Source organism: Spermophilus citellus (genome assembly GCF_964194105.1).
Source record: "Spermophilus citellus genome assembly, chromosome: 3".
In the NCBI taxonomy this organism is placed as follows: Eukaryota; Metazoa; Chordata; class Mammalia; order Rodentia; family Sciuridae; genus Spermophilus; species Spermophilus citellus.
Window position 1 is genome coordinate 21,879,458 of NC_138184.1, and position 26,027 is coordinate 21,905,484.

The window sequence follows — 26,027 nt, forward strand, 5'->3', positions numbered from 1 at the left end:
GCCTTCTCAGTAGATCAAGCTGTTTGTTCATTATCCCATGACACATAATCCCCTTGTGATCCTGAGGTGAATGAATGATGCCCCGTGTAAAAGACCCTACCCCTTGAGGCTCATATATGTACTTGAATCCCACTCTTCATCTTGTGCCTTTGCTATTATTACAGAGTTGGGAGCTTCCAAGAAACTGAGGCAGTGCAAAGATCTGCCCTTCAAACCCTGATTCTTGCAACCAAGTCAGAAAGATTTCAGACATGTCTCTCAGAGTAACAGAAATTAGTTTATAGAAGGGATAGGAAAAGGCAAAGGAGTCACTCTCAAGGGATACAGTAGGTCCCCTCAGAGAGGAGAGAGACAATGTGCCTGTCCTGCACTCCAGTTTTACTGGGGTTCCCAGAGAAGTTTTCTGAGAGTCCTGCCAGGTCCACCTTTTGACTTTTGACTGACAGAAGGATGACATCAGACTTTCAAGTCCCTACTGCCATGGCAACTCTAGATCACTTTGGCCCATGCTGACCAGTTCTAATGGGAACCATGAGTTCCTACATATTTTATAGTTAGGAGGAATCCTTATCTCCCAGAGTTTCAGAATCTAGTCACAAAAGTCTACCCCTTCAGGGTAACTTGGGTCCCTCTTATCAATTATTTTGGGCCTGCATTTCTCCTCCAGTGAACAGGCAGTTTGCTAAGGAATGTGACATATCCTAACCACTTAGGCCAGGCAGGGCTGCAGGTAAATTGCTTCTTGGGAAAAAAAGCATCTGGGGGTCAGCACAGGGGGCCCATTTTATAGAATTATTCTCTTAACCTCGTGTTCCCAGCATCCTCATCTGTCTGTCCCTAACACTATCACATGAAGATTCTAGGTCTTTCCCCCTCGGCTCAGTAGGCAGGCAACTGGAGACCAACCAGAAAGATCTGTTCATTCTTTATCAGAAAGTCTTGAGTTTATACCTGCAGTGCTGGTGGTGGTCTGGTACCGCATACTCATAACTATGGAGGAAAAAAAAGAAAAAAAGTTTTGAGAAACATGAAAAATTTCAAAAACAGTACTGCAATTCCACCACACAAATATAACCACTTTAAATCATTGTATATCAGTCTTGGTTTTGTGCCTAGTTTGAAAAAACAAATTATTTATTTAGCATACTATTTGTATCTTGTTTTGTTTTTTTGGTTTTGTTTTTTCTTTTCACTTTCCATCATAATATAACCTTTTTTTGAAGTGGGTACCAGGGATTGAACACAGCTTCAGGCCTATTTTGTATTTTATTTAGAGACAGGGTCTCACTGACTTGCATAGGGCCTCACTTTTGCTGAGGCTGGCTTTGAAATCATGATTCTCCTGCCGCAGCCTCCCAAACCACTGGGATTACAGGTGTGCCGCCTCCATATGGAAAACAACCCCCAGGGAAAAAAGGGGAACCACAATCCCCAGAGAATAAAGGAGGGCATGGGTCCCAGGAAGAGAAGGGAAACAATGGGCTCTGGATTTTCACCATTTCCCAGCAACAGTGTTTCACCTGACTGCCCAGCCGACACATTCTGCTGATTCAAGTCTAACTGAACCCTATAAAATTCAGACCCCTATTATAACCAGTTGCCATTTTCTCTCTTGAAAATATGCCCCTCAGGTGCTTAATAAAACATTACTGATTCATCCAGGTCTGTCCCCGTTTAGTTTACTTTTTTTTTAAGAAGTAAATATAAGTGAATTATCTCTTTTTATATATTTTTTTATTTAATTAGTTAAAAATGACAGTAGAATGCTTTTGCTTTCAACCTTCCACCACCCTGTTTTACGCTTTTCAAAGAGATTCTGAATGGCTACATTAAATTTCATGGTGAAATCGTCCATTTTCCAACTTACAAGACAGCAAAATGTGCATCTCTGTGCAGAACGTCACAAAAACTTTCTAAAAAACACACTTCAGGCCCTGCCCTGTGCGGCAGGCATGTAATCCCAGCAACTCTGGGAGGCTGTGGCAGGAGGATTGCAAGTTGGAGATCAGCCTGGACAACTCAGCAAGACCCTTTCTCAAAGGAGTGCGGACGTAGTGAAAGCATCCCTGGGTTCAATCATAAGTTCAGAAAAATAAATTAAATACACTTCAGACAATTTAAAGTCTCAAGGACTCCACGACCTCTTCCACCCAGTTCACCGCGCCAATGTCCATGTCTACTTGCATACCACCTCAACGCGCGGCGCGGCGCCTCGGTCACTTTCAGAGTTTAAGGGCTCTCTCGAGCCCCCGTAGAGACGTGATAACGTCATAAGTGCGACGTTGCTGGTTTCCCTGGTGACGGTTGCCAGGGCAGCTCGTGCACGCGTCCGGAAGAGGTGATGAAGCCCGGCGACCCTAGAAGGGAGAAGGAGAGAGACCGCTGTGAGTGCCTGGGAGGGCGGCAGGGCCCGGGCCGGACCGAGCCGGGAGAGCTCGCAGCTGCCGGGGCAGGACCCGAGCCCGAGCGCACACGTTGGCCGGACCCGCCCGCGCCGAGCGGAGTCTCTTCCCTTCCTCCCGTGAATCTTCACCTCCGCCCAGTCCCCATCCTCGACAGACACTGATTTTCCGCACGGTACAAGGGTTAGTGCGGCGCAGGGGGGTCGCCTGCCCAGAGACACATAGTGGGTGGTACAGGCAGAACTCGAATTCGGGTCCGCCTGACCCGCGCTCTCTTCCGCGCACTGCCAGGAGCAGTCTCCATCGCTCCAAGGGTGCAGCGGGAACTGCGCGACCAAGTGGCATCCAAGCCCCTTATCTCATTCCTCCCTCCAGAGTTAACCCTGTCGGGACGGGAAGAGGGACTCAGCGGGACTCCAACCCGGCGAACTAGACTTCTCCACCCCACTCCTCTAGGCATTGTCCAGCAGTGCCTAACCGAGGCATCTCGAGGCATCACCCTGTCACCCCTGGGAATATCAAAGAACATAGTTTTTAAAAGCAAGAGAGGGAGGGAGAAAGAGGAAAGAAAGTGGCAGGTGGTGGGGCAAGGGAAGCAGGTACCCACAAGGGACTCAGTCTTTCATTGGTCCCTGTCCCCTATGCACTCAACAGCCTCAAGACCTTGCTTCTCCACAGGACTCCTAAGTAAATATCACTCTCCCTATCCCATGGCTCTAAGTCCTTCCTGAGCCGAGAGTTCTTTCCATGCAACTTTTTTAACTTTAAAAAAAAAAAAAAGAAATTAACCATTTCTTAAAGCAATTTTAGATTTACAAAATTATTGAATAGAAAATAGTTTGCATATAATTCTCCACCCCCATTTCCTTCCTTCTAAACAACCTCTTCCATGGGTTGACCATTGATAAACTTATATTGATAAACATTACCTAAAATCTATAATTTATATTTGCATTCTTTTTTATGTTGTACAGTTCTATGGGTTATGATCAATGTCTAATGCCATGTATCATTACAGTATCACACAGAAGAGTTTCACTGCCCTAAAATCCTCCTTGACTCCACTGTTCATTCCTTCACCCCAATTCCAACCCCTGGCAACCACTGATCTTTTTTTTTATATATATAATTTTGCCTTTTCCAAGTGTCATATAGCTGCAATCATACAGTATGTTCTAATTAAGTTCCCTTTGTGTCTTTTCATGACCTGATAATTCAGTTTTCACCATTGAACAATGGTTTGTGTGAGTGTACCAGTTTATCCATTCACCTATGGAAGTACTTCTTGGTAGTTTCTGATTTGGGGTAATGATGAAAAATAAAACTACTATAAACATCTCATGTGAAGGTTTTTGTATGGAGTAGTATTCAATTCATTTGGGTAAATATGGTCATATGTTAAGTCTCTAGCTATGAAAACAACTGTCAAAACTATCTTCCAAAATGGCATTACTATTTGGCCTTCCCACCAGCAATAAATGAATGTTCTAGATTTTGACGAGTCCAAAAGATACATAGAAGTATCTTGTTTTAATTTGCATTTTGTAATAAACTATGATCTTTTGCATCTTTTCATGAGCTCATTTTTCATTAACATATCTTCTTTGAGGTGTTTGTTCAGAACTTTTGCCAACTTTTTAACAAGATATTTTCTTATTAAACTTTTTGTATATTTTGGATACGGTCCTTTATTAGATATGTGTTTTGCAGATTTTCTTACACTCTGTGGCTTTTCTTAACAGTGTCTTTTGCAGATAAGTTTTTTTAACATTAATGAAGTCCAACTTATCGATTTTTTTCATAGATCATGCTTTTGATTTTCTGTATGCATTGCCAAACACAAGGTCACCTAGATTTGCTTCTATATTATCTTCTAGAAGTTTTATAGTTTTGCACTTTACATTTAGATATATGATCTATTTTGAGTTCATTTTGGAAGGGGTGGTTGGTAATGGCTGTTGAACCCAGGGACACTTCACACTGAGCTACATCCTCAGCCCTTTTTATTTTTTATTTTGAGATGAGGGTCTCACTAGGTTGCTTAGGGCCTCTCTTAGTTGCTGAAGCTGGCCTCAAATTTGAGATCCTCCTGCCTCACCCTTCTAAGTCACTAGGATTACAGTTGTGTTCCTAGCTTGAGTTAATTTTTGAGACAGGTCTGTGTCTAGATGAATTTTCTTTTTTGCATGTGGATGTCCATTTGTTCCAGTACCATTTGTTGAAAAGTCTGTCTTTTCTCAATTGGACTGGCTCTACTTCTTTGTCAAAGACCTGTTGACTATTTATGTGGGTCTACTTCTGGGCTCTATTTGGTTCCATAGATTTATTTGTCTGTTCTCTCACTGATAGTACACTGTCTTGATTAATGCTCTTCTTCGCTATTCTGGGTCTTTTGCTTTTCCATATATACTTTAATATCAACCTTTGGCCATCCAGAAAGTAACTGTCTGGGATTTTGATTGTAATTACATTGAATCTGTATATCAAGTTGGGAAGAAATGACATCTGAACAATCTTGATTCTTCCTATGAATATGAGATACATATATATTTAGTTCTTTGATTTCTTTTCTAGATTTTCATAGTTTTCTTCATATAGATCTTGTAGGTATTTTGTTTGATTTATACTTATTTAAATCTTTTTTGTGCTAATGTAAATAGTTGTTTTTCATTTCAATTTCTAATTGCTTATTGCTGGTACATAGAAAGGCATTTGATTTTTGTATATCTGAAACCTTGCCATATTCACTGAAATTTATGAATTTGCTTATTGATTCTTTAGAATGTTCTACGTAGATAATCATATCATTTGTGGATAAGTATTATTTCTTCTTTCTCAACTTATGTATCTTTTATTTCCTTTTCTTGTCTTATTCCATTAGCTAGAACTTCCAATATGATGTTAATAAGAGTGAAGAGAAGGAACATCTTTACCCTGTTTTCAGTCTAAGAGGAGGTATCTAGTTTCTCATCATTGAGTACAATAGTATAATAGTAGCTATAGGGTTTTGTTTGGGTTGGTTTTTTGTTTGTTTGTTTGTTTGTTTTTGTACTGAGGATTGAACTCTGGTGCAGTTTACTACTGAACTCCATCCCCAGCCCTTTTTAAATTTTTTTCTTTTAATTTTGAGACAGGATCTTGCTAAGTTGCTGAGCTTGTGACCCTCCTGCCTCAGTCTCCCAAGTTACTGGGAATACAGGTGTATGCCACTGGGCCCAGCTGCAAATGTTCTTTATCAAGTTGAGAAAACTCCCCTTTCTTCATATTTTGCTTAGAGTTTTTGTCATGAATGGTATTGGATTTTGTCAAATGCATTTCTGCATCTATTAATATGATCATGTGATTTTTCTTCTTAGCCTGTTGAAGTGATGGATTACATAAAGTGATTTTCCAATTTATACCACCTTTGAACCTTTATAACCCCCCCCTAGTTGGTTATGGTGTACAGTTCTTTTTGTATCTTCCTGGATTCTATTTGTTAACATTTTTTTTCAAGGACTTTTACATCTATGTTCATGAGAGCTATTGGTCTGTAATTATTTTCTTATAATATCTTTATTTTGATATTAAGTTAGAGTGAGTTAGAAAATATTCTGTTTCTATTTTCTGGAACAGATTGTAGAAAATTGGTATCATTTTCCTGAAATCTTGGTAGAATTCACTTGTGAAACATCCAGGCCTGATATTTTCTGTTTTGGAAGGTTTTTATTAATTCTATTTGCTTCATTGATATAAAGCTATTTAGATAACCTGTTTTCTTGTGTAAGTTTTGGTAGATTGTATCCATTTCATGTAGGTTATCAGATTTGTAGGCTTCAAGTTGTTCTCCCACTGTTATTTTAATGTCCATGGAATCAGTAGTGATGGTTCATCTTCCATTTCTGATAGTAATTTGTGCTGTTTTTCTGGGTTGGTTTTTGTTTTGTTTTTGAAAGGTTTGGAGAGAGTAGCTTGGCTAGGGGTTTATCAATTTTACTGATGCTTTGAAAGAACCAATTTTGGGGTTTTTTACTTTATTGTTTTCCTGTTTCCTATTTCATTGATTTTTGGCTCTGATTTTTATGGTTTCTTTTCTTCTACTTACTTTGGATTTTATTTGCTCTTCTTTTCCTGGTTTTCTAAGGTAGAATCTTAAATGACCAATTTAGATCTTTCACCCTTTCTAATGTATGCATTCAATGCTACAAATTTCTTTCTAAGCACTGTTTTTGTGGCATTATACAAATTTTAATAAGGTAATTATTTTCATTTAGTTCAGAATGTTTTAAAACTACTCTTGACACATCTTCTTTGACTTATGTGTTATTTAGAAGTATGTATTTAATCTCCACATATTTTGGAACTTCCAGACTTTTTTCTGTTATTAATTTCTAATTAATTCCATTCTGGCCTATGAGCTTACTTCGTATGATATCTTTATTTGTTAAGATTCGTTTTATATCACAGAATATGGTCTGTCTTGGTGAAAGTTCCATGTGAGCTTGAGAAGAATGTGTGTTCTGTTGTCATTGAATGAAGTATTTTATAAATGTCCATTGCTTTCAGTTGTTTGATGGTGTTCTTTTATTCAAGTGTATCTTTACTTCTTTCTGCCTGCTGCATATGGTACACTTTTGATATTGTTCCACCATTCTTGGATATTCTCTTCTGGGTTTTGTTTATCTTTATTTTTCATTCTTTTTCTCATTGCATTTTAGTTCAGGGAGTTTCTTTTGACCCATCTTCAAGCTCACTGATTCTTCTTCACTGTGGCCAGTCTAGTGATAAGTTCATCAAAGACACTTTTCATTTCCATTAATGTATATTTGATTTCTAGAATTTCCCATGTAGTCTTAGTTTTTATTGCTCTTTTTATATTACCCATCTGTTTTTGCATGTTGTTCACCTTTTCCATTAGAGCCTTTAGCCTATTGATCATAGTTATTTCAAATTTTGGGTCTGATATTCCCATAATTGCCTTCATATTTGATTCTGGTTCTGATGCTCTCTTTGTTTCTTCATACTGTTGTGTTTGTTTTGCCTTTTACCATGCATTATAAATTTTTTACTGAGATACAGACATGATCTATTAGGTAAATTAAACTGAGGTAGACAGGTCTTTAGTGTGAGGTTTTATGTTTATCTGGCTAGGAGTTAGGCTATATTTGTTATTTGCTGTAGTCAAGTGACTAAAATTTCCTCTGCTGTCCTTGTTTCTGTCTCCCCTCCTGTATGAGTTTTCCTAAAAACTCTGTAAATAGGGTCCAAGGCTTATGGTTCTTTAACTGGAACCCTGTTACACAGGAATCCTATTGATGTGGTGCTAAGTATGGAGGAAGGGGGAGCATTCTATAGTCCTACAAAGAGAGCTCTATCCTAGTGAGCCTGAGTTGGGTGTTTCCCCTTCCTGAATCTATTAGGTTTTAGTAAACTCCAGTCAACTAAACTCTGATAAAATAGTGTCCCTTGAAGGCAGTCCACATTAAGGAGCCTAATAGAGAGCTCTAGGCATATTTCAGAATGGTTACTTTACCCTTCTCCCTGCCAAAAGTACGTCAGGGCTTCCCTGTGACCTCATAGTGAGAACCTGGTAGGATTCTTAGAGGTAAAGCTTATGAAAGTCTGAAGGCCTCCTAAGACTGGACCCCTTCAAGTTTTAAACTCCTAAGCTCATCTACACTGAGCCTCCAGCAAGTCATCAGGTACAGTTTAAAGTGTCCCTGTTGATACCGGCTCTAGCTGTGAGCTTCTATTCCCTGTAGACTGTGATTCTCTGCATGCACCTGTCTTTCCAGTTGTCAGCTCAGTTTACCCTATATCACAGTTCTCTGATGGATCCAAATACTATCAATTTTCCATTTTTTCAGCTTTCTTCTTGTTTTGAGGACGGGAGTCGAAGCTTCTAAGCTTTTTACATGTCACACCAGAGACCAGAAATTCTAGTTAGCCTTAAGTTTTGAACTTCTCTGTATCTCAGCTTCTACTACTTAAGTCTAGAGCAATAACAAGACCTGGCCCTGCCCCAGAGCACCACAAGTGGAAGGCACAAATATTAAGAGTGGTTTTAAGGGATTATGTTTATGTAAGCATTTATGACAATTACTTAAAGATAGCCTCTTTATAGTCACAATTACTTACTGATAGCCTTAGTTGACTACTAAGGATTGTGATCTAAAGAAAACCAAATTCATTAATTTGTTCTGAAAATATTTATTGAACACCTATTATGTGCCAGTTACTGCTACAGGTGCTAAATACAGCCATGAATAAAATAGATAAAAATATGTGTCCTCAGGTAGCTTACATACTTGTGGGAAAAAAACAATGAATGGATCAACTGTGCTGTAGGTCAGTGGTGAAAAATACAATGAAGAGAACTAAACCCATGATAGAAAGAGTGGAGGGGAGGGGATTCAGCATTAACTAGGATGATCAGGGAAGGTGACCCTGAGAAGATACCCTTTGAGTGGGGACCTATCCAAGGTCAAGGAAGGAACCATGTGAATGATTAGAGAAGAGTGTAGAGAGAGCAGTCCGTGCAGAAGGCTGTGAGCTTCATGCATCCCTGATAATGCAGTGGGCGCTGGAAGGGGAGCCAGGTTACACTAGGCTCTAGTTTTGTATTGAGTTGGGCATGGTCTCAGCCAGGATGTAGCAGGGTCACCCTGGCTATGGTTCTGAGACTGGAGTATGGGGTGGGGGCAAGAGTAGATACAGAGTCTGCTTTAGGAAGCTATGGTAATGGTCCAAGTAGACGATGCTTCTTGGTCTAGGGTGGTTGAGGTGGAGAAGTGTTCAGCATCTAGATATGTTTTGAAGGAAGAACCAAGAGAATTTGTTGATGGTTTGGATGTGCAAAAAATTGGTCAGTGCCATTGTTCGGTTTTGCCATAGGACTTTTCACTTGCTGCCTCTCTGTCCCCAAATGTTCTTCTAGTTAGCTCCTGCATGTGCATCAGATCTGTTCTCATTTCTCATTTTGGGAGGCCCTCCTGGACCCCAGACCCCTGATAAAGAGTCTCAGCACCACATACCTTTCCTTCAGAGCATCACAGCTCTGTATACTTACCTGCATAGTCAATTGATCAGTGTCTGCTCCCCTGCCAAACCATAAACTCCACAAGAACAGAGCTCTGTCTGTAACTCTGTTGCACCAATGAATATTTGCACATTGATTCTTTGACCCACATTCTACATGAACTAATGAATCCAAGTTGAGTGCTTTTAGTGCTTTAGTGTCAAAATTGCTGCTGTGGATTGTTTATTCATCATGGCACAAATTCTAATTTAGTACCCAACGTGTGCATGTGCTGGCTTGTACTGTGGAGATGAGATTCAAAGATGAACACAACACTGTCTACCTTCAGGGCAGGTAGAACGTGACCAAAAGCCTTCCATTCACTTATCTGGATTCCCCCTAATGACAAGCACAACTTTGAACCTGTTTTTGATGTATACTACATTGTCATGGATTTATCAGGAATCAGGTAGGGTCAAGGTGCACTTTGAAAAATTTAGCTTCAGTGTTATTATGTGCTTTGAAAAAGCAGACATTTTCCTTTTTGTTTCTTGGAAGTCTGCAGCCCCCACTGAGACCCTGATGTCCTTGACATACAATTAAGATGCTTAGGAAGAAAGGGAAGAATGTGGTTTGGGGTCCATCTCTGAGGAGAACTTGGCCTCCACTCTCCCACTGCTCCTAACCACAGCTTCCTGTCTCCATGGTGTCTGCCCTGATCAGACTCACACATCTGTCCCCATCTCTACCCAGTGACATCTACTCACCTCTGTCTGCTCCCAGATGTCTCTTCTTCCTCCATTTTCCCCTTCCTTCTTTGCCACGCCCTTCTCACTCTACACTCTCTTCAAATCCTTGGTCTCAGCTACCTGAGGCTCTAGCCCAGGCTTCTCTCCTGAGCTCAAACCCACCCAGGCAGCTGCCTACACGCCCTCTCCATGTAGAAGGCCCAGGGTCTCAAGCCCATCAGTCTACCACCTACCTTGCCTGCAGCCTGGAAATTGTGTCTCTGCCAGAGCCCCCCATCTCCCCAGGCACTCAAACCCAGGCCTCCGCCCTCTAGACTTCCCCTTCCCCTTTGCATACCACCTCTGGTCCTTTGGTGGCAGTTCCTGCTCCCTTTTCATCTGCACTGCCACAGCTCTGATTTCGGCCCACATTCCTTTCCAGAAACCTCCTCCCAGTTAGACCTCCAGCTTCATGAAAGGCAAGTGTGATCTTGTATGCACCCTCTGAATATCCCCAGCACCTCAGGAGGAAGTCCAGAGCTCCTCAAATCTCCACCCTACCTTCTGCCATCCTGAATCTCTCTCAGTTCCCCACACACCACATTCTGCCTGCCAGTGCTCTTTTCACAGCAGAAAAACCCCCTGCTCCCACTCAGGCACTCTTCCTCCTCCCTCCCTGCCAGGCTGGACAAGCTGACAGGTGCCTGCCTCTCCTAAAGCATCCCTGCCCAACCAGCCTCTCAGTGCACTTTCCACAGTCATTCTCACTCCTCCTTGAATATTAGACTCACCTGGGGAGCTTTAAAAACAGTCAGATGCCCTGGCCACAGCCAACACCACATAAATCCAAATCTCTAATGACTTCCTATGTAGCACAGAGCAGATGCCAGTGCCCTGAGGGCTGGTCTGATCCACAGGTGTCCTGTGAGTGCAAGCATGACTGTCCATCTACCAGAGATTGGATTGGGCCAAGGGCACCATTTCATAAGGTGATAAAGATAGTAGTTTCCATGTGCTCTCTCAATCCTTATAAACCTCTCCAGAAAGTTCACAGTGATTATCATACCATTTTACAGATGAGGAAACTGAAGCAAAGAGATTAAGTAATTTTCCCATAGCACAGTGAACATCAAAGAAGTATTGGTTCTCCAGTGTCTTCAAGAGCAAATTGGGAATGGAAAAGGAAAAAAAAACTTTACAAGTTACTGTGTTGTTCATTCACTCATTTACTTCTTCAAACTTTATTTTCTTTCATTCTTGAGCACTGGCTACATTCATTCAGTGATAGTTCTGCGAACACTAATTAAGGGCCTGTTCTGGGCAAGATGCTGAGAATTAATAAATGAATAAGACATAAGGCCCTGCCTTTAAGAGACCTCTTTGTAAAGGGAATATAAATAAAATTATAGGTAGTTATAATATTGGAAGTATAGTGACCAGGGGATGTCCAAGAGATTCTGAGAGTCCACAGAATGCCCCTAGGGGAATCCTAAAGACTAAGTGGGAGTTAGTGGAAAGGTAAAGGGCCAACTCAGGTAATAGGAGAGAGGCATCCTAGGCAGGGAAGTTGCTGAAGAAAGCCTGAGATGCCTCTGAGCCTGATCCTTAGCAAGAGCCACTAACCCAGGCATCTTCAGGCACCAGTAGGAAATGAAAGTGGGTGAATCCAGAAGGTATAAGATAAAGAACCTTTATGTGCAATGATAATGGGCAGCTGATGTGCCAGCTGCTGCTTCCAAAAGTGGCCAGGACAGTGATTGAGTGGGAAGAACATACCCTGTCCAGAGGGAATTCCCTCTGCCTAGTGCCTGCTGACCATGTGGACTACAGGCCCAGTACTGCCATACCTATTAACTTATAAAAGAATCTGCAAATATGGATTTAATTAAAATCTATAGATCTTTAAATGTTGACCAAAAAAAATCAAATCCTAACATAGTGCTCTGTAAGAGTTGAACAAAAATGTCTGTGGGATACATTCGGCCTTCAGGCCAGCCAGAGTTTCCCCCTGTGAATCCTGGCAGGGACTTGCAGAGGCAGGAGCTACTTCTATCTTGTTTTAGAAAGGTCCCAGATGGTCGTGTACAGAATGGATTAATGGGATAAACGTGCAAGACCCAAGTTGCTAGGGAGGAGGGATCAGGTAGCTAGAGAGACAGGAAAGTCCTGGGAGGGTGAGGTCAAGGGAGGTGACCCTGTGACGTGAGGCTATGTACAGAGGCTGGAGACAGTGGCATTTTAGGGTTTAGTCACTACTGGCCTAGCAGCCAGGGAAGACTTTCTGCTAGTGGGTCACTAGTGTCACCATGAGAATCTGGATGTTGGGTAAAGTAGAGGAGGAAGGGAGTCCTCCAAAGAAACCAACAGGAAGGGAGAGATACTGTTTCTATCAGTCCATAGTTGACAAAATGTTTTCACACTGCCCTTTGCATTTGCCCTTCACTACACATCTGTGACCTCAGTACCATCATCTCCTGATTATTGAAGAAGGGACTGAGTTCTGGAGGGTTCTAGAAAACTCGCACATATCTGGTTGAGAGCCAAGTCCACCTTGAACTCCAGGTGCTGTCAGCTCAGGCCAGCCTACTAATATGGCCTCCCAAACCAGCAGCATCCAATGCCCAGGCCCTACCCTTATCAATGACTTCAGAATCCCTGGCATGGCACCCAGACCCCAGCACCTTCAGACTCCCTGGTTATCCCAGCATGCAGCAGGAATGAGAACCACTATTTTACACTCTAATTTGTTTTCCTGGCCTGCTTTGATGAAGAGTGATTATTATTAATAGTGCATCCCTTCTCTTCCCAAGGTAACGTAGTTTGGAAACTGAAGGATATGGTTGTGTCTCCCTGTAATCTACAAAAAGAAGGGTAATCACAAGATAAATTTATTTTTAAACTGTTTTAGTCACATTTTCAAATAAAAGACTGAAATAAGGTTAGCATCAATCCCTGGAAATTTTTTTCAGGTGAAATTCCTCTAAATCAATTTGGTAAACTAAGGGCTTATGGTTCAAATCCAGCTCATTGCCTCTTTTTGTAGTAAAGTTTTATTGGAACACAGCCATAACCATTCATTTACACATTGTCTCTGGTTCCTTTCTGCTACAATGGCAGAATGTTAGTAATTATGAAACATATAGCCTATAAAGCTTAAACTATTTGCTGTCTGGCCCTTAACAGAAAAAGTTTGCTGATCCCTGTCTAAATTTAAAACATGGAGTACAATTTGCCTGAAATGTAAAACATTAAGTCTAGTTGTTATGCTTACATTATATCCTTGGGTATCCCCATCTTTTGAGGTGGCTGTGACTATAACACTTTCAATAGAAATGTTCCTGGGTTCCTGAAGTTCAGGGGTCTCCAAGACCACCCTTGGTTTCAGTGATTTTTCTAGAACTCATAGGACTTAGAAAAGCCATCATATTATACTCTGTTATGCTTTACTATAGTGAAAGACTACAGATAAAAATGAGCGAGGGAAGAAAGCCAGAGTCCAGGAGACACCAGGCACAACCTTCCAGTTGTCCTCTTCTAGCAGAGTCATGCAAACAATGCTTATTCCTCCTAAAACCAACGTGTGACAACATGCATCAAGTATGGCCAGCCAGGAATGTTCACCTGAACGTTGGTGGTCAGGGTTTTTATTGGGAGCTGGTCACCAAGGAATGGCTGACCACTGGCATAGCTGACTTTAGTCACTCAATCTCCAGCCCCTCCAGAGGTCAAGCAGATACCATGTGCTCACCCACATTCTTAGCACAGACTATCTGGAGTGTTCCAAGGACTCCAAGTGAAGAAAGATACTCTTCATCAGGCAGGATATTCCAAGGGCTTAGAGGTTATTTCCTAGCAGCAAGTCAAGGGCGAAACCCTTCTTTGAAACACGCAAAGTGTAGACAAACCAGACCTGCAAGTTAATTGTTTCCTGTGCAATTTCTCTTACTGGGCAAATCTAACTGCTGAGGAATTCCAACATAGTGCCAGCTCCTGCTTTAGCCAGACCTTTTTCAAACCCTGGGTTCAGTCCACAGACAGCATGTTAGAGCTACCTGGGCAGCTCTTACACAGCCCTGTGCCTGGTCTCCACTCCAGACTGTTATAACAAAGTCGGATTCTCTAGGGATATGACCTGGGAATCAGTATTTTTAGATTGTGTCCTTGCAGATTCATAATGGAAGTAAGTTTAAGAACCACTGGATAGAGGTTGTGGGACCATAAAATAGAGATAGGTGTATCAGGAAGGTATGGCTAAAGCAGTTGAGAAAGTAGTGTTCCTGGAGGATCAGGAAAGGACGTGATATTAGTGCTGGGCCAGGGAGGACCAGCAAGATTTAAGCCTATGGCAGGGGGCTTATATAGGACAAAGGAGCAAGTGGACACAACTAATTAGAACTTAGCATTATGGAAGGAAAACAAGCTAGAAGGAGAGACTAAGGCCAAATCCCCCAAAGTTTTTAATGCTTTTGGATTTAGTTCTGTGGCTAATGAGCATCACAGTTTTTTGTTTGTTTTATTTTTTGTTAAAAAAATCAAGTTCAAAGCTGTCAAGTTCAAAGCTGTACTTTAGAGAAACCAGTCCCTCAACCAGTGCATGATGGACTACAAGTGGGGCCAGGAGGAGTGGGCAGCTAGGGCATAGGAACCAATTTAGTCTGCCATATCCCAGGCCCTGATAGAGGCACTGAGGATAGGGCAGTGAGCAATGCACAGTGCCCACCATGATGAAGCTGGTGGGGAGGGAGACAGGCAGTCAACAAATAAACAGATAAATACAAAATTAGTCAAGTGAGGCTGAGTGCTATGGAGAAAGATAAAAACAGTAAGGGGTATGCAGAGTGAGGACAGGGATGCTTTCTCCAGTAGAATGTGAGATGGGCCTCTGACAAGATGACGTCTAAGAGGAAGTAGTGAGGTGGATGTCAGAGAGAGGATTGTTCCAGGGAGAGGGAGTGGATGAGGTGGTTATAAGCATGCTAATGAGGACTGGGAGTGTGTGTTGTGGGGAGATACGGGGTCAGATTGGATGATTTTTATGGAGAATTAGGATTTATAACTATTGGATGATGCATGTATTTTTGTCCATTTTCTGTTGCCAGTAACACCATATTGAAGACTGGGTGAATTATAAAGAAAAGAAGTTGATTTTGGCTCACAATGCTAGAAGTCTAAGGTTGAGAGGCTGTATTTGGTAATGGCCTCTTGCTCTGTTGCCTAATCTGTCCTCAAACTCACCAATCTTCCCACCTCAGCCTCCTGAGGAGTTGGAGTAGTTGGGATTACAGGCATGCACCACTGTGCTTGGCTGTGGTGATGACCTTCTCGCTGTCAGAGTCTGAGGGGTTGTGGGCATCATATGGCAAAAAATAGGGAGCATGTGTATACATGTGTCTTTTTGGTCTCTCCTCTTATACAGCTACTAGAATTCAGTCATGGGAACTCTACCCTAATGACCTCATCTAATCCAAATCAACTCTCAAAGGTCTCACCTTTAAACACCACCACAGTCAGATTCTAAGTTTCTACCCTCCTAGTACCTCACAACAAAGATTAAATTTCAACATGAGTTTCAGGGTGACATACTGTATTCAGCAAAAGCCCTTTCCTGTGCCTAAGGAGGAGAAATAAGACCAAGAGATGGGAGTGGGGGATGGAATAGGCCTGAAAGACCTTGATTCTGAAATATTTTCAACTCAGCAGGTCCAAAACACCATAGTTGGAGGTTTTATTTTCTAAGCCCCAGCAGTGGGTCACCACAGAAGTACACACCTGGGGGATTCACTGGGCTGTGTACTCAGGCTTTATGCCTGAGTGTGAATTATACCTCAATTTTAAGAGAAAAAGAAGTCATGATACTCAGCTCCATTCCTAGACTCTGGGATCTAGTTGATCTGGGGAAGGGTCCAAGCATTCTTTTAAGACCTCTCAGGAGATTCTGATGTTCAGCTAGAGTTGAGAGCCACTGACTTAAGAGACAAAGATCATATCTGCATAATGGGGAGCATCCTGATGCCATGTGCAGTCTAGTGGCATGTCCAGGGCTGGGGGAGGAGGCTCAGCTCAGCTTTGAGTTTCAGGTGATCCAAAGTGGCAATGAGGCTCCTGAGTATTTGCATGGACACACATGGACACGCAGGCAAAGCTCAACAACAAACTCCAGGCTGCAGACAGGGCTGACCGTGTACTGAGTACTCAGTGTGGAGTTTGATTTAGGCTTCTTTGCTGACTCCTAGGCAAGATGGCAGCTGACGAAGGCTCACAGGATACTTTGAGGCTCCAGTTCAAGGCGATGCAGGAACTGCAGCACAGAAGGTTACAGCAGCAGATGGAGAAAAAGAGGGAAAAGCAAAAGGAACAGGAAAGCAGAGATGATGACCAAAAAGAATCCATAGAGATCTCCGATGGCCTCAGCCTTCTCCACACAGAGGAGCAAAACTTGAAAAACATCTTTGAGCAGAGGTAAATGCAAGTTTGACCTCTCCAGGAACATTACATAAGGTAGGGGTGGTGGGGGAGAAACAGGTGCAGGCATCCAGCAGCTCAGATTGACCCAGTGTAGCCTCTTAAATTGAAAGTGGTTTTGATACAGAGGTTTTTATTAAAGACTGTTGCATCTGATAAAGCTGTGCTCCTGCGAACGTAAATAAATATGAAATGTATTTAAAAATCATTTTACAGTCAAAGGGAACATGTTTAAACTCATTAAAGGTGTGGTTTATTCATTGGTTTTTCCTTCACAGTCTTTCGTGAAAACTGTATGCGTCTCTAAGAACCGGTTGGCTGACTGATGGTTTTATATGATCGTTGCTCCAAATCCCATCTAGGACCATTCTGCTCTTCCAGTTTTCCTTTCCTCACATGTAGCAACGCATAAACACACCCTGTCCTAAAGAAGCTCTTGGTAGATTCCTGGCTTTTTTACAGCTGGTGGAAAAGTTGAAAGGTATCCAGAATCTTCTCAGTGTGTTTTATATTCAACAGTGTTACACAGATAGATGCACATGGATCTATAAGGCTATTGGAAGCAGGAGACTGCATTGATACAAAATCTTCTGCTAATCATTTTGCCATAAAAGTATAAGCATTGTTGAGCTGTCTCTGCTTCTGATTTTTCCCAGAGTCTCTTTTCTCCATCTTCAAATTTTACTTTTTTATGATTTCTCATTTTTTAAATGACCTACTTAAAAATGTCAGTTGGAAAAAAATAATTGTCAGTAATTGGGAAAAAAACAAAACTCCTATATATAAGCTCAAGTTAACCTCAGACCTATTTCCAAATGATCTATCCCAAACCAGAGAAACTGAAATTAGTGGAGACTAGAACCTTTTATAAAATAATAATAATAATAATAATAATAATAGCAGCAATAATAACAAGAATTTACCTAATAATTACGGTAACCTACAAAATATTTACTTTGCTAGCAACTGTCTCTAGGGAATCTGTTCTCTGCTTAGCAGACATGATCACAGGTTTCTTAGTGGTTTAGAGTTCTGAAGGACCCTTCCAGTACAATTTGGAATACACAGAATCAACCTCCTGTTCTAATTTTCTGTCAAATTTGCCTGAAACCTAGAAACCTAGCCTCAACCTAAGACTTAGAAAATTCCTGTTTGGGGTGTGTGTGTGTGTGTGTGTGTGTGTGTGTGTGTGTGAAACAATATCCAGACTTTTGCAAGGCAGCTAAAGAAATGGAAAGAAAATCATAGCCTTAATTATAGCTGCCTTTGACAAGTTTTGATATAGCTTCTGTTATCTATTAGTTCTAAATGCTTCATAATACAATATATAATTCAGGTTTTTTAAGTCCCAAATATATGATGGTGTTTGCTAATTTTTTAAATATCGATTTCTAATTTGGTTAATTGCCATTAGGGGAAATTATCTCTCTGATATCTTTATTTGGAATTTGCTCAGATTGCCTTACAGCCTACAATTCATTTTTATGCATGTCCTTTGGATGCTTGAAAGTTGTGTCAATTTCCTGAGTCAGGTTTTATATCAGTGTCTTGAAGCCAACTAATAAACAATGTTTTTCAAACCTTCATTCTCCTTTCACTCATGTGGGGAATACCTGCTTAATCACTCAGATCCGAGAACAGGGTGTTAAAATCTGCTCAAGTCTTTCATTAGTTTCCTCTTTCCTATTTTGTGCAAACAAGTTCTTATCACCACCTAGTACCCAAGTACCACAAGCCTGGGCAGGAGAGGCCCTACCCCTGCCCACCTGCCCTCTTTTGCCTCACAGGGTGCTTGAAGATGAGATCCAACAACTTCGGGAGGAGCTCAGAGAAACGGTGGATGAGAACGGGCGATTGTATAAGTTGCTGAAGGAAAGGGACTTTGAAATCAAGCATCTCAAAAAGAAAATAGAAGAGGACAGACTTGCCTTCACAGGTAGCTCCACCACTGTTGCAACAGTCCTGCCCTGAAGTCCAGGGGAGTTAGCATGTTTCCAGAAGGCAGGTGCCCAAGAGATAGTGCCAAGAGTCAGTTGTGGTGACGTTTGTCCAGATGAATTCTGGAAGTGAGGCAGAGGGTAGAAGAAGAGAGCAGCCAGGGAGGCCTGCATGCCAAGGAACAACAGGGGCAGCAAAAGCAGTAGGCAATCATCAAGGCAATGTGGATGACCCAGCCAGGGTCTCCATCATGTTTAGGATCTATTTCTCCTTGGTGCTCTGGCTCAAACGTCACATCAAGGATGTTTAAGAAGGCCCAATAGAAGCAGGCTTTAACTCTACAGCATCTGCCTTGCTTCCAGGAAGGACATTGGTCATTCTGGGAGAAGTTCCTGGGACCCAGCTTCTCTTAGCAGAGTCTATGCTGGACCTTGGCTCAGTTGGTGGAGACCTTGGACCTGTGGTCCTTGGTTTTGTTGGGCTGGGGATGAACTTGACCCTGTGGGTGTGAGCAGGACATTGGCCCTGCGGTTATAAATTTGACCTTAGCCTTGCAGATTTGGTGGAGTTCTGACCCCGATTTTGCTCTGTCATGTGTACACCCACTGAACATTTCCCAAGAGGCCAAAATACCAGAAAGTAGGTATTACCAATCATAGAGAGCAACAGAGCTGACCCAGCGCCTGCCAACATCACTCCCTGCTTTTGAAAATAAATGCTCAGAACTAAGATCCGATCAGTCAATGCTGAATTAAAAAACAAGAGGAATTTGGTGTCCTAAAATCCCTAGTGCCTATCCTATTCTTTGGCCTTTTCTATCTAAAACAAAAACCCTGTAGATAAGTTTTGTATTGTGAGGATAGACACAACCTGGCTTCAGACTCAGCTGCTCCAGGGGCAGCTTGCTTATACTTTTGCAAGGCTGTCGAGAAGCTGATGGGCACCAGGGGGAGCAGGAGACCCATCTTCATCCCAGCAGAGCCTGGAGGGAGAACCTGGGCTGCTCCCTCCTCCTGGGTTTGTCCATTGTTCTTTGCCACAAGCTGCTTTGGCCAACTTTCAGTCTCCTTGATGGCCTCATCAGGATAACAGGGACTGCTTAAATCCAGAGAGAGGTCTGACTGGTTCAGTTCATGTTTTTAAACCAAGCCACAAGTGACAGGCTACTGATAGCTAATGGACTATTTTTCTTTGGATTTTCAGTGATTGCTTTAGTGATTAAAAAATAATACTCACCTTTTTAGAGTCTATTTAGGATTAGTGTTTTAACGTAGAAGTATTGTCACCACATAGGTCCCTCACCCTCCCCACTTATAAATTGCAGCCTTTACATGAGTTACACCTACAAAACTGGTAATCCCATCACTGTTAAAGCTTTGGCTTACGAACATTGTAAGTCTTAAAAACTTACAGAGATGAAATTAGTCTATTTTATATACCTAGCTATTAGCATTTCTGTGCTTTCCCATTCCCCTACTGCCCCCATTTATCAACAAGGGGACAGCCCAGAAGTGGGACTGGCCTAGAGACAGGATTGGGAGACAAAAGGGAAAAAAGATTATTTTCTTCATTCACTTCGGGCTCTTCTTCCTTCACTTTGTACTAAAGAGGGCTTCCCTTGACCTCTTTCTGATGGCTAGTTCTAGGATTTGTGCTGCCTGAGTCCTGGGAAAGAAACTCCCCTCTGGATCATTTGTGCTTCTAGGTCTGGTTTCCTACCCCTGTATGCTTTGCTGCCTTTTACTTCCAGAGCCCTCAGGTAGCTGCTTCACACATACTGTCCCAGGGTTTTAGTTGTATTCAGTGAGAAAGAGTGTGCTGACTCTGTCTCAACCAGAACCAGAATTGGTGTTACAACGGTGTTTCTTAAACTGCTAGTTTGATGATTTTCCCAGTGACCCTTGATATCCCCTCTCTGCCCATAACTTGTTAAAGGAGCTAGGGAGCTAGTGTGCTCTCCTGATGCTCAGCAGTTCCTGTCTCTCTCCAGATACTCCAGGGCTCCAGGTCTGTTCTGAGCTCTTTCTCCTGATATGTGCTTGGCCTTTCCAGCAGATGTGAGGTTCTGAGGGCTGCTGTTCCTAACTACCCATAGCAGGCCTGGACTGCAGTGATTCAAAAACCACCAAGGGCTACCATTTGCTTTCCATTGGTTGTCACCTTCTGTCTTGTTCTGCAGCATATCATGGTCTTTTTAAAAAGTAGAACCGAGAAAACACCTGCCAGTCACACACTTCTGGGGTGTCAAAAGCATTCAGGGAGCTGTTATTGCACAGGTAGAGGAACTATACTCCAAAGAAGACAAGTGACTACCAAGGCTACCCAGGCAGTCAGTGGCCAATCTGGGCTAGCTCTCACTGCTTGCCTTCTGCACAGCCCTCACAATATGCAACTCCCCCCATTCACATCTCACTAACCACTTCCCTTGCCCACTGAAAGGAGCCCTCCAGCTACTGCGGCCTACTTTATGTTCCTCAGATTCCCTGTGCATGCCCCCATCTCCAAACCTGTGCACTTGCTGTATCCTCTACTTGGAACACTCTTCCTAGTTGAGAACCTGCTTTCTCTTGGCTTGATTCCTTACTTTATCCATTCAGGTCTCTTCACATATTACCTTATCCTGGCTCCGGGTAAAGTAGCATCACCCCATCATTAACATCCTTTGCTCAGCCTCTCTTTTTATTTCATATCACTTATTCCTTCCAGATCTTCTAATACTTATTTGTTTGATGTTTTATTATCTGTCTTCCCTACAGATAATTAATTACAATGTAAATCCCATCCATCTTTTTTATTCACCCCTGAATCTCTAAAAGGGTCAAGTACTTAGTAGAAACTAGTAAAACATTTGCTGAGTGAATGTATGAATGTATATTGGTTAGATGTTATCACAAAATTCTGTGTAAGAAACAACTGCAAAATCTCAGCAGCATTTGGAAATAATAATTTATTTAGCTCAAACATCTAGGGGTTAATTGGAGATTGGTTGAGCTAGGCCAGGCCAGGCTTGGCTGAAATGGTTCAGCTTTGTTTCATGTGCCCCTCTTCCTCCTGGGATCAACTAGCTGGCATGGATTTGTTCTTGTGGAGATGCATATGTGAGCAGAGCAAGCTTAACTACACGCATGCTCTCCAAGCCTCTGCCCACACCTCAGCTGTTGGCGTCTCATCAGCCAAAGCCCAGAGCCAGGCAGATAGATATAGGAGGGTTGAGGACACTGCACCTTGATTGTTTGAGGACACAGGAAAATCACAGATCATAGGGTGTGAATTACAATCCCATCACTGAGATTATGTGAAGAGCAATAAACCTGTCTCCCATAGAACTAAAACTCTTCTTTTTAAAATGTTTTTTAAAAGTTTCTTCTAATTAGTCATACATGACAGTAGAATGCATTTGACACATCATACATAAATGGAGTATAACTTCTCATTCTTCTGGTTGTACATGATGTAGAGTTACACAAGTCATGTAATCATATATGCACATGGGGTAATAATGTCTGTTCATTCGACTATTATTTCGACTCCTATACCCCTCCCTTCCCTTCACTCCCCTCTGTCTAATCCAAAGTACCACTATCCCCCCACCCCGTCTTATTGTGAATTAGCATCCACATATCAGAGAAAACATTTGGCCTTTGGTTCTTTAAGATTGGTTAATTTCACTTAGAATAATATTCTTCAGTTCCATTTATTTACTGGCAAATGCCATAATTTCATTCTTATTTAAGACTGAGTAATATTCCATTGTGTCTGTGTGTGTGTGTATGTATGTATATGTGTGTGTGTGTGTGTGTATATATATATATCTCACAACATCTTTGTCCATTCATCTGTTGAAGGGCACCTAGGTTGGTTTCATAGGTTAGCTATTGTGAATTGAGCTGTTGTAAACATTGATGTGGCTATGTCACTGTAGAATGCTGATTTTAAATCCTTTGGGTATAAACCTAGGAGTGGTATAACTAGGTCAAATAGTGTTTCCATTCCAAGTTTTTGGAGGAATGTCCATACTGCTTTCTAGAGTGGTTCCACCAATTTGTAGTCCCACCAGCATGTATGAATGAGCCTTTTTCCCCACATCCTTGCCAAAATTTATTGTTGCTTGTATTCTTGATGATTGCCATTCTGACTGGAGTGAGATGGAATCTCAGTGTAGTAAAAGTCTGCTTTCTGATCTTACAATTTTCCTAGAACAACTGAGGAAAGACTGAATCCAAGTGGCTGCATTTCCTAGGGTTCCTTGGCATGTGGTGACTCTCCGGGATCTCTACCCTTTGTGACCATTCATTCCCAGTACTTTGGCTTTTAAACCCTGGTGCTGTTGGAGGTGTGGCATGAGTCTGATATGCAGACCTGTGTTTTTAATTGACCTCACCATTTCTTTCATTTTAGGGAGTGCCGGTATGGCTGGAGATGTAGTCGCAACCAAAATTGTGGAACTCTCCAAAAAGAATCGGGCATTGATGGCAGAGTCAGAGGGTGGGAAAATGAAAATGAAGCAGCTGACCAATCGGATCCAGGAGCTGGAGCGGGAAGTGAGGGGCCTAAGTTATTTTTCCTTGGCGGGGGGGGGGGGGGGGGGGGGGACACACTCCTAGCGCCCTGGTCCAGAGAGAAAGCCATTAGATGCTTTGGGTTCTTCTGAAGGACTTGAAATTGCAGTGAGTTCCTCAGTCTTTGTCACATCCAGAGAGGGAAAGCAAGGGAACACAGGCCATTGAGAGGCAGCCTGGCAGAGTGGCTAAAGGTACAGAACTGGAGCCAGACTACCAGGGTGTGGCTCTCAACTCCAGCACTGATAGATCTGTGACTGTGAGCAAGTCATAAGCTTTCAGTGTCTCAGCATCCTCCATCTGTCACATGGTAGCAATAATTGTACCCACTCTAAGGCTTTATGAGGATTAAATGATTTAACATTATAAAGTGCTTAGAACACTGCCTGGCACCTAGTAAGCACTAGATAAACATTTGCTAAATAAATTCACAGAGATCCTTGCTCATCAGAAGCCAGAGCCAGAGACCTTCCATCAGTAGATCTCGCTGATGTCCCTCTTTCTTTTTGCAGCCTCCTGCCCTCCCACAGATGATCCCACAGATGGTCAATCAAAGGCACAGCCCAAATGGCTCAGGGTCCCTTAGGATTTAGAATGGATCCAGAGGCTAGAGGGACACCTCACAGCTTCTCCCAGTGTAACATGGGAAGCTGAAGCTGCCAGAGGTTGAGAGGCCTTCTCAGGCCACACCAGATGTGGTAGTGTTAGGCTATATTCCATTCCAGACCCTTCCAGAATCCATGTCAGTCATCACACTTGGCCTTGAATAAGAGCTCCTTTTTTTCTGTGTTGTATTTTTTGAGAACCATGTAAGGTCTCTGTTGGGCCCTGGGGGAAACTGTAGGGAAAGATGATTCCTGGCCTCCTGGAAGACAGACCAATACAGATTTGGGCATGACTATGAATAAACCATGGCAGAGGCAAAGGAGAGCAACATGTTGAGTAATGGCCATGGCAAGGAGATGATGAGGGCCTGGACGGGAGCTGCTTAAAGAGATCATGGAGGGAGTAGGTACATACATACAAGACTCAGAGAGGTAGGCGGGGAACGGCCTCCAGGCAGAGGGCTCAGCAGGCACAAAGGCCCTGAGCAAAATGAAGGCCTGAATATGGTCAAGAGCAGACACAAGATGAGGTCAGAGAGGTTGGAGAGTGGGTCATGCCTCACAGTGTCAGATAGGGTATGGTCTTTGTGCAAAGAACAATAAAGAAATAATTAAAGGTTCAGTTGTCTGGATGTCTGCAGCAGTCTCGCCATGAGGCCATGAGCCAATGTGGCAGCATCTCTGTGTCTCTACTTCTGTTGTCTCATCTGTAACCTGAAGTCCATAATTCCTTTATTCTCCACTCCTTGGCTCTGGATAGAATTCCTGGAGACAGATTATGACTATAGCATTACTATTTATTAAGTTATTAGCCTTAAACTTTTCTTACCATTCAATTGAGGAGTGGGGGAGGCAATCAATTAAACCCTCTCCCATCACAGAGCAGTTAGTAAAGGAGAATTCTTCCATTAATGATCCTAAAGTGAACTAAAAGGACAAACCTCTAAGACAGGTAACCACACACTCAGAGCACTTCAGCTGAGCTGTGCAATTGTGGAGCAGAATTAAACATTAAGTGCATGCTTTGCTTTTTCAGCTGCAGACAGCCCTGTCCAGGCTGCCAGCCAAGGGGTCCACCGATGCAGGAGCCAAGCCACCGAGGGCCCAGCTGGGAGACAAAGCCTTGGTATGGATTCTCCTCTGTACAGGGGAGTGCATGAGGTAGCTATCAGCCAGGGCCTCCCCTCCTCCACCAGAGCAGAGCCTAGGTGCCTCTGCCAGGGCCCACCCACACACACCTGTTGCTGAGACAGGGGCTCATTGTCTACCACTGCAGCCTCCTCAGAGCTGCTATCAGGAAGGTTAGGCAGCCTATGGCCTGAGGCCAGGATGCCCTGGCTACACCCCAGGGTGGATCTAGCTCTGATTCATTCTCCAGAGAGGGAAGGTGGGAGGGACCTCAGGCCCCTGGAATCCTAGAACCTCAGCACCAGAAGGGTAGGCCTGGACCACCTGGCCTCTGCTACAGTCCAATCATCACCTTTATAGCTCCTCACTAGGGAGATCCAACTCTACCTTGCCCCAGGGACAGGGAATTCACCCCTGCCCAATGGGTTCCTGTTCTTTATGGGCAATCATACTATGAAGAGTCTTGCTTTTTGCAGAGCTCCAAATCTACAGAATAAGAGTAAATTTGGGGAATAGGGGCTTGTTTCCCAGATCCTATTTTTACTAAACTAGCACACAGTCCATGAAAGCCAGGAGGTAGGAATTGTAGCTTTATGAAAGGAAGCCAACCCACTGGGTTGCCAGAGGCAGGTAGCCCAAGCCAGACTAGAAACAGCATCAGTCTCAAGAACATCCCAGGAGGAACTGGATGTAGTGGTGCATGCCTGTAATCCCTGCTACTCGGAAGGCTGAGGCAGAAAAGAACGTAAGTTCAAGGCTAGCCTCTGCAACTTAGTGAGACCCTCAGCCACTTAGCAAGACCCTACCTCAAATATAAAATATAAAGAACTGGGGATGTAGCTCAGTGGTAAAACACCCATGGGTTCAATCCTCTATGCCCAAAACAAAAACATAATATCCTAGGAGGACTCACCAGGGTTTTCTTGGGAAACCAGGTCAATTGGTGACAGGGAGCTGAGCCCAGAACTCCTAGTTTGGTGCTCCCTTTCCTGCCCCGTGTGCCGTGTTGAAGGATTAGTCCACCTCAGTCCTGTCTTGAGGACTCAGTCCCCCAGTGTGGAGTGTGTGTGTCCCCTTAAGACTAGCCTTGTATAAACTTGTCTCATTGCTGGGAAGGCGGAAGTGAGACTCTGCCCTTGGCAGGGACTGGACTGAGTGTTCTTCTAGGCCTTTCCTGGCTCTGAGGGACGCTGCTAATTTGCCCCTGG

The 26,027-nt window shown here is 42.9% G+C and overlaps 2 protein-coding genes across 5 annotated transcripts in view; one reads left to right on the plus strand and one right to left on the minus strand.

Moving 5' to 3' along the window:
* Positions 1-228: 228 nt before the first annotated feature.
* The window catches only part of LOC308644104 (uncharacterized protein), a 59,900-nt gene continuing 34,101 nt past the window's right edge, over positions 229-26,027 (minus strand). Inside the window, exons 3-4 of one of the 4 annotated variants that reach the window (XR_014020892.1) lie at positions 2,142-2,357; positions 229-990 (exon numbers count right to left, since the gene is read on the minus strand). Coding sequence is in view for 2 of the 4 variants with exons in the window: in XM_081284831.1 (XP_081140957.1) it covers positions 985-990; positions 2,189-2,357 (175 nt within the window). In the remaining 2 variants the exon portion in view is untranslated. Of the gene's footprint in view, positions 991-1,867; positions 2,358-26,027 lie in introns of all 4 variants that reach the window. The other 3 variants (XR_014020893.1, XM_081284832.1, XM_081284831.1) reach the window with 3 other exon arrangements.
* The window catches only part of CCDC13 (coiled-coil domain containing 13), a gene marked incomplete at its 5' end in the record, with an annotated part of 57,436 nt that continues 33,750 nt past the window's right edge, over positions 2,342-26,027 (plus strand). The window contains 5 exons of the mRNA XM_081284809.1: positions 2,342-2,384; positions 16,361-16,586; positions 18,377-18,525; positions 22,926-23,068; positions 24,728-24,817. Of these exons, the coding sequence (XP_081140935.1) occupies positions 2,342-2,384; positions 16,361-16,586; positions 18,377-18,525; positions 22,926-23,068; positions 24,728-24,817 (651 nt within the window). The remainder of the gene's footprint in view (positions 2,385-16,360; positions 16,587-18,376; positions 18,526-22,925; positions 23,069-24,727; positions 24,818-26,027) is intronic.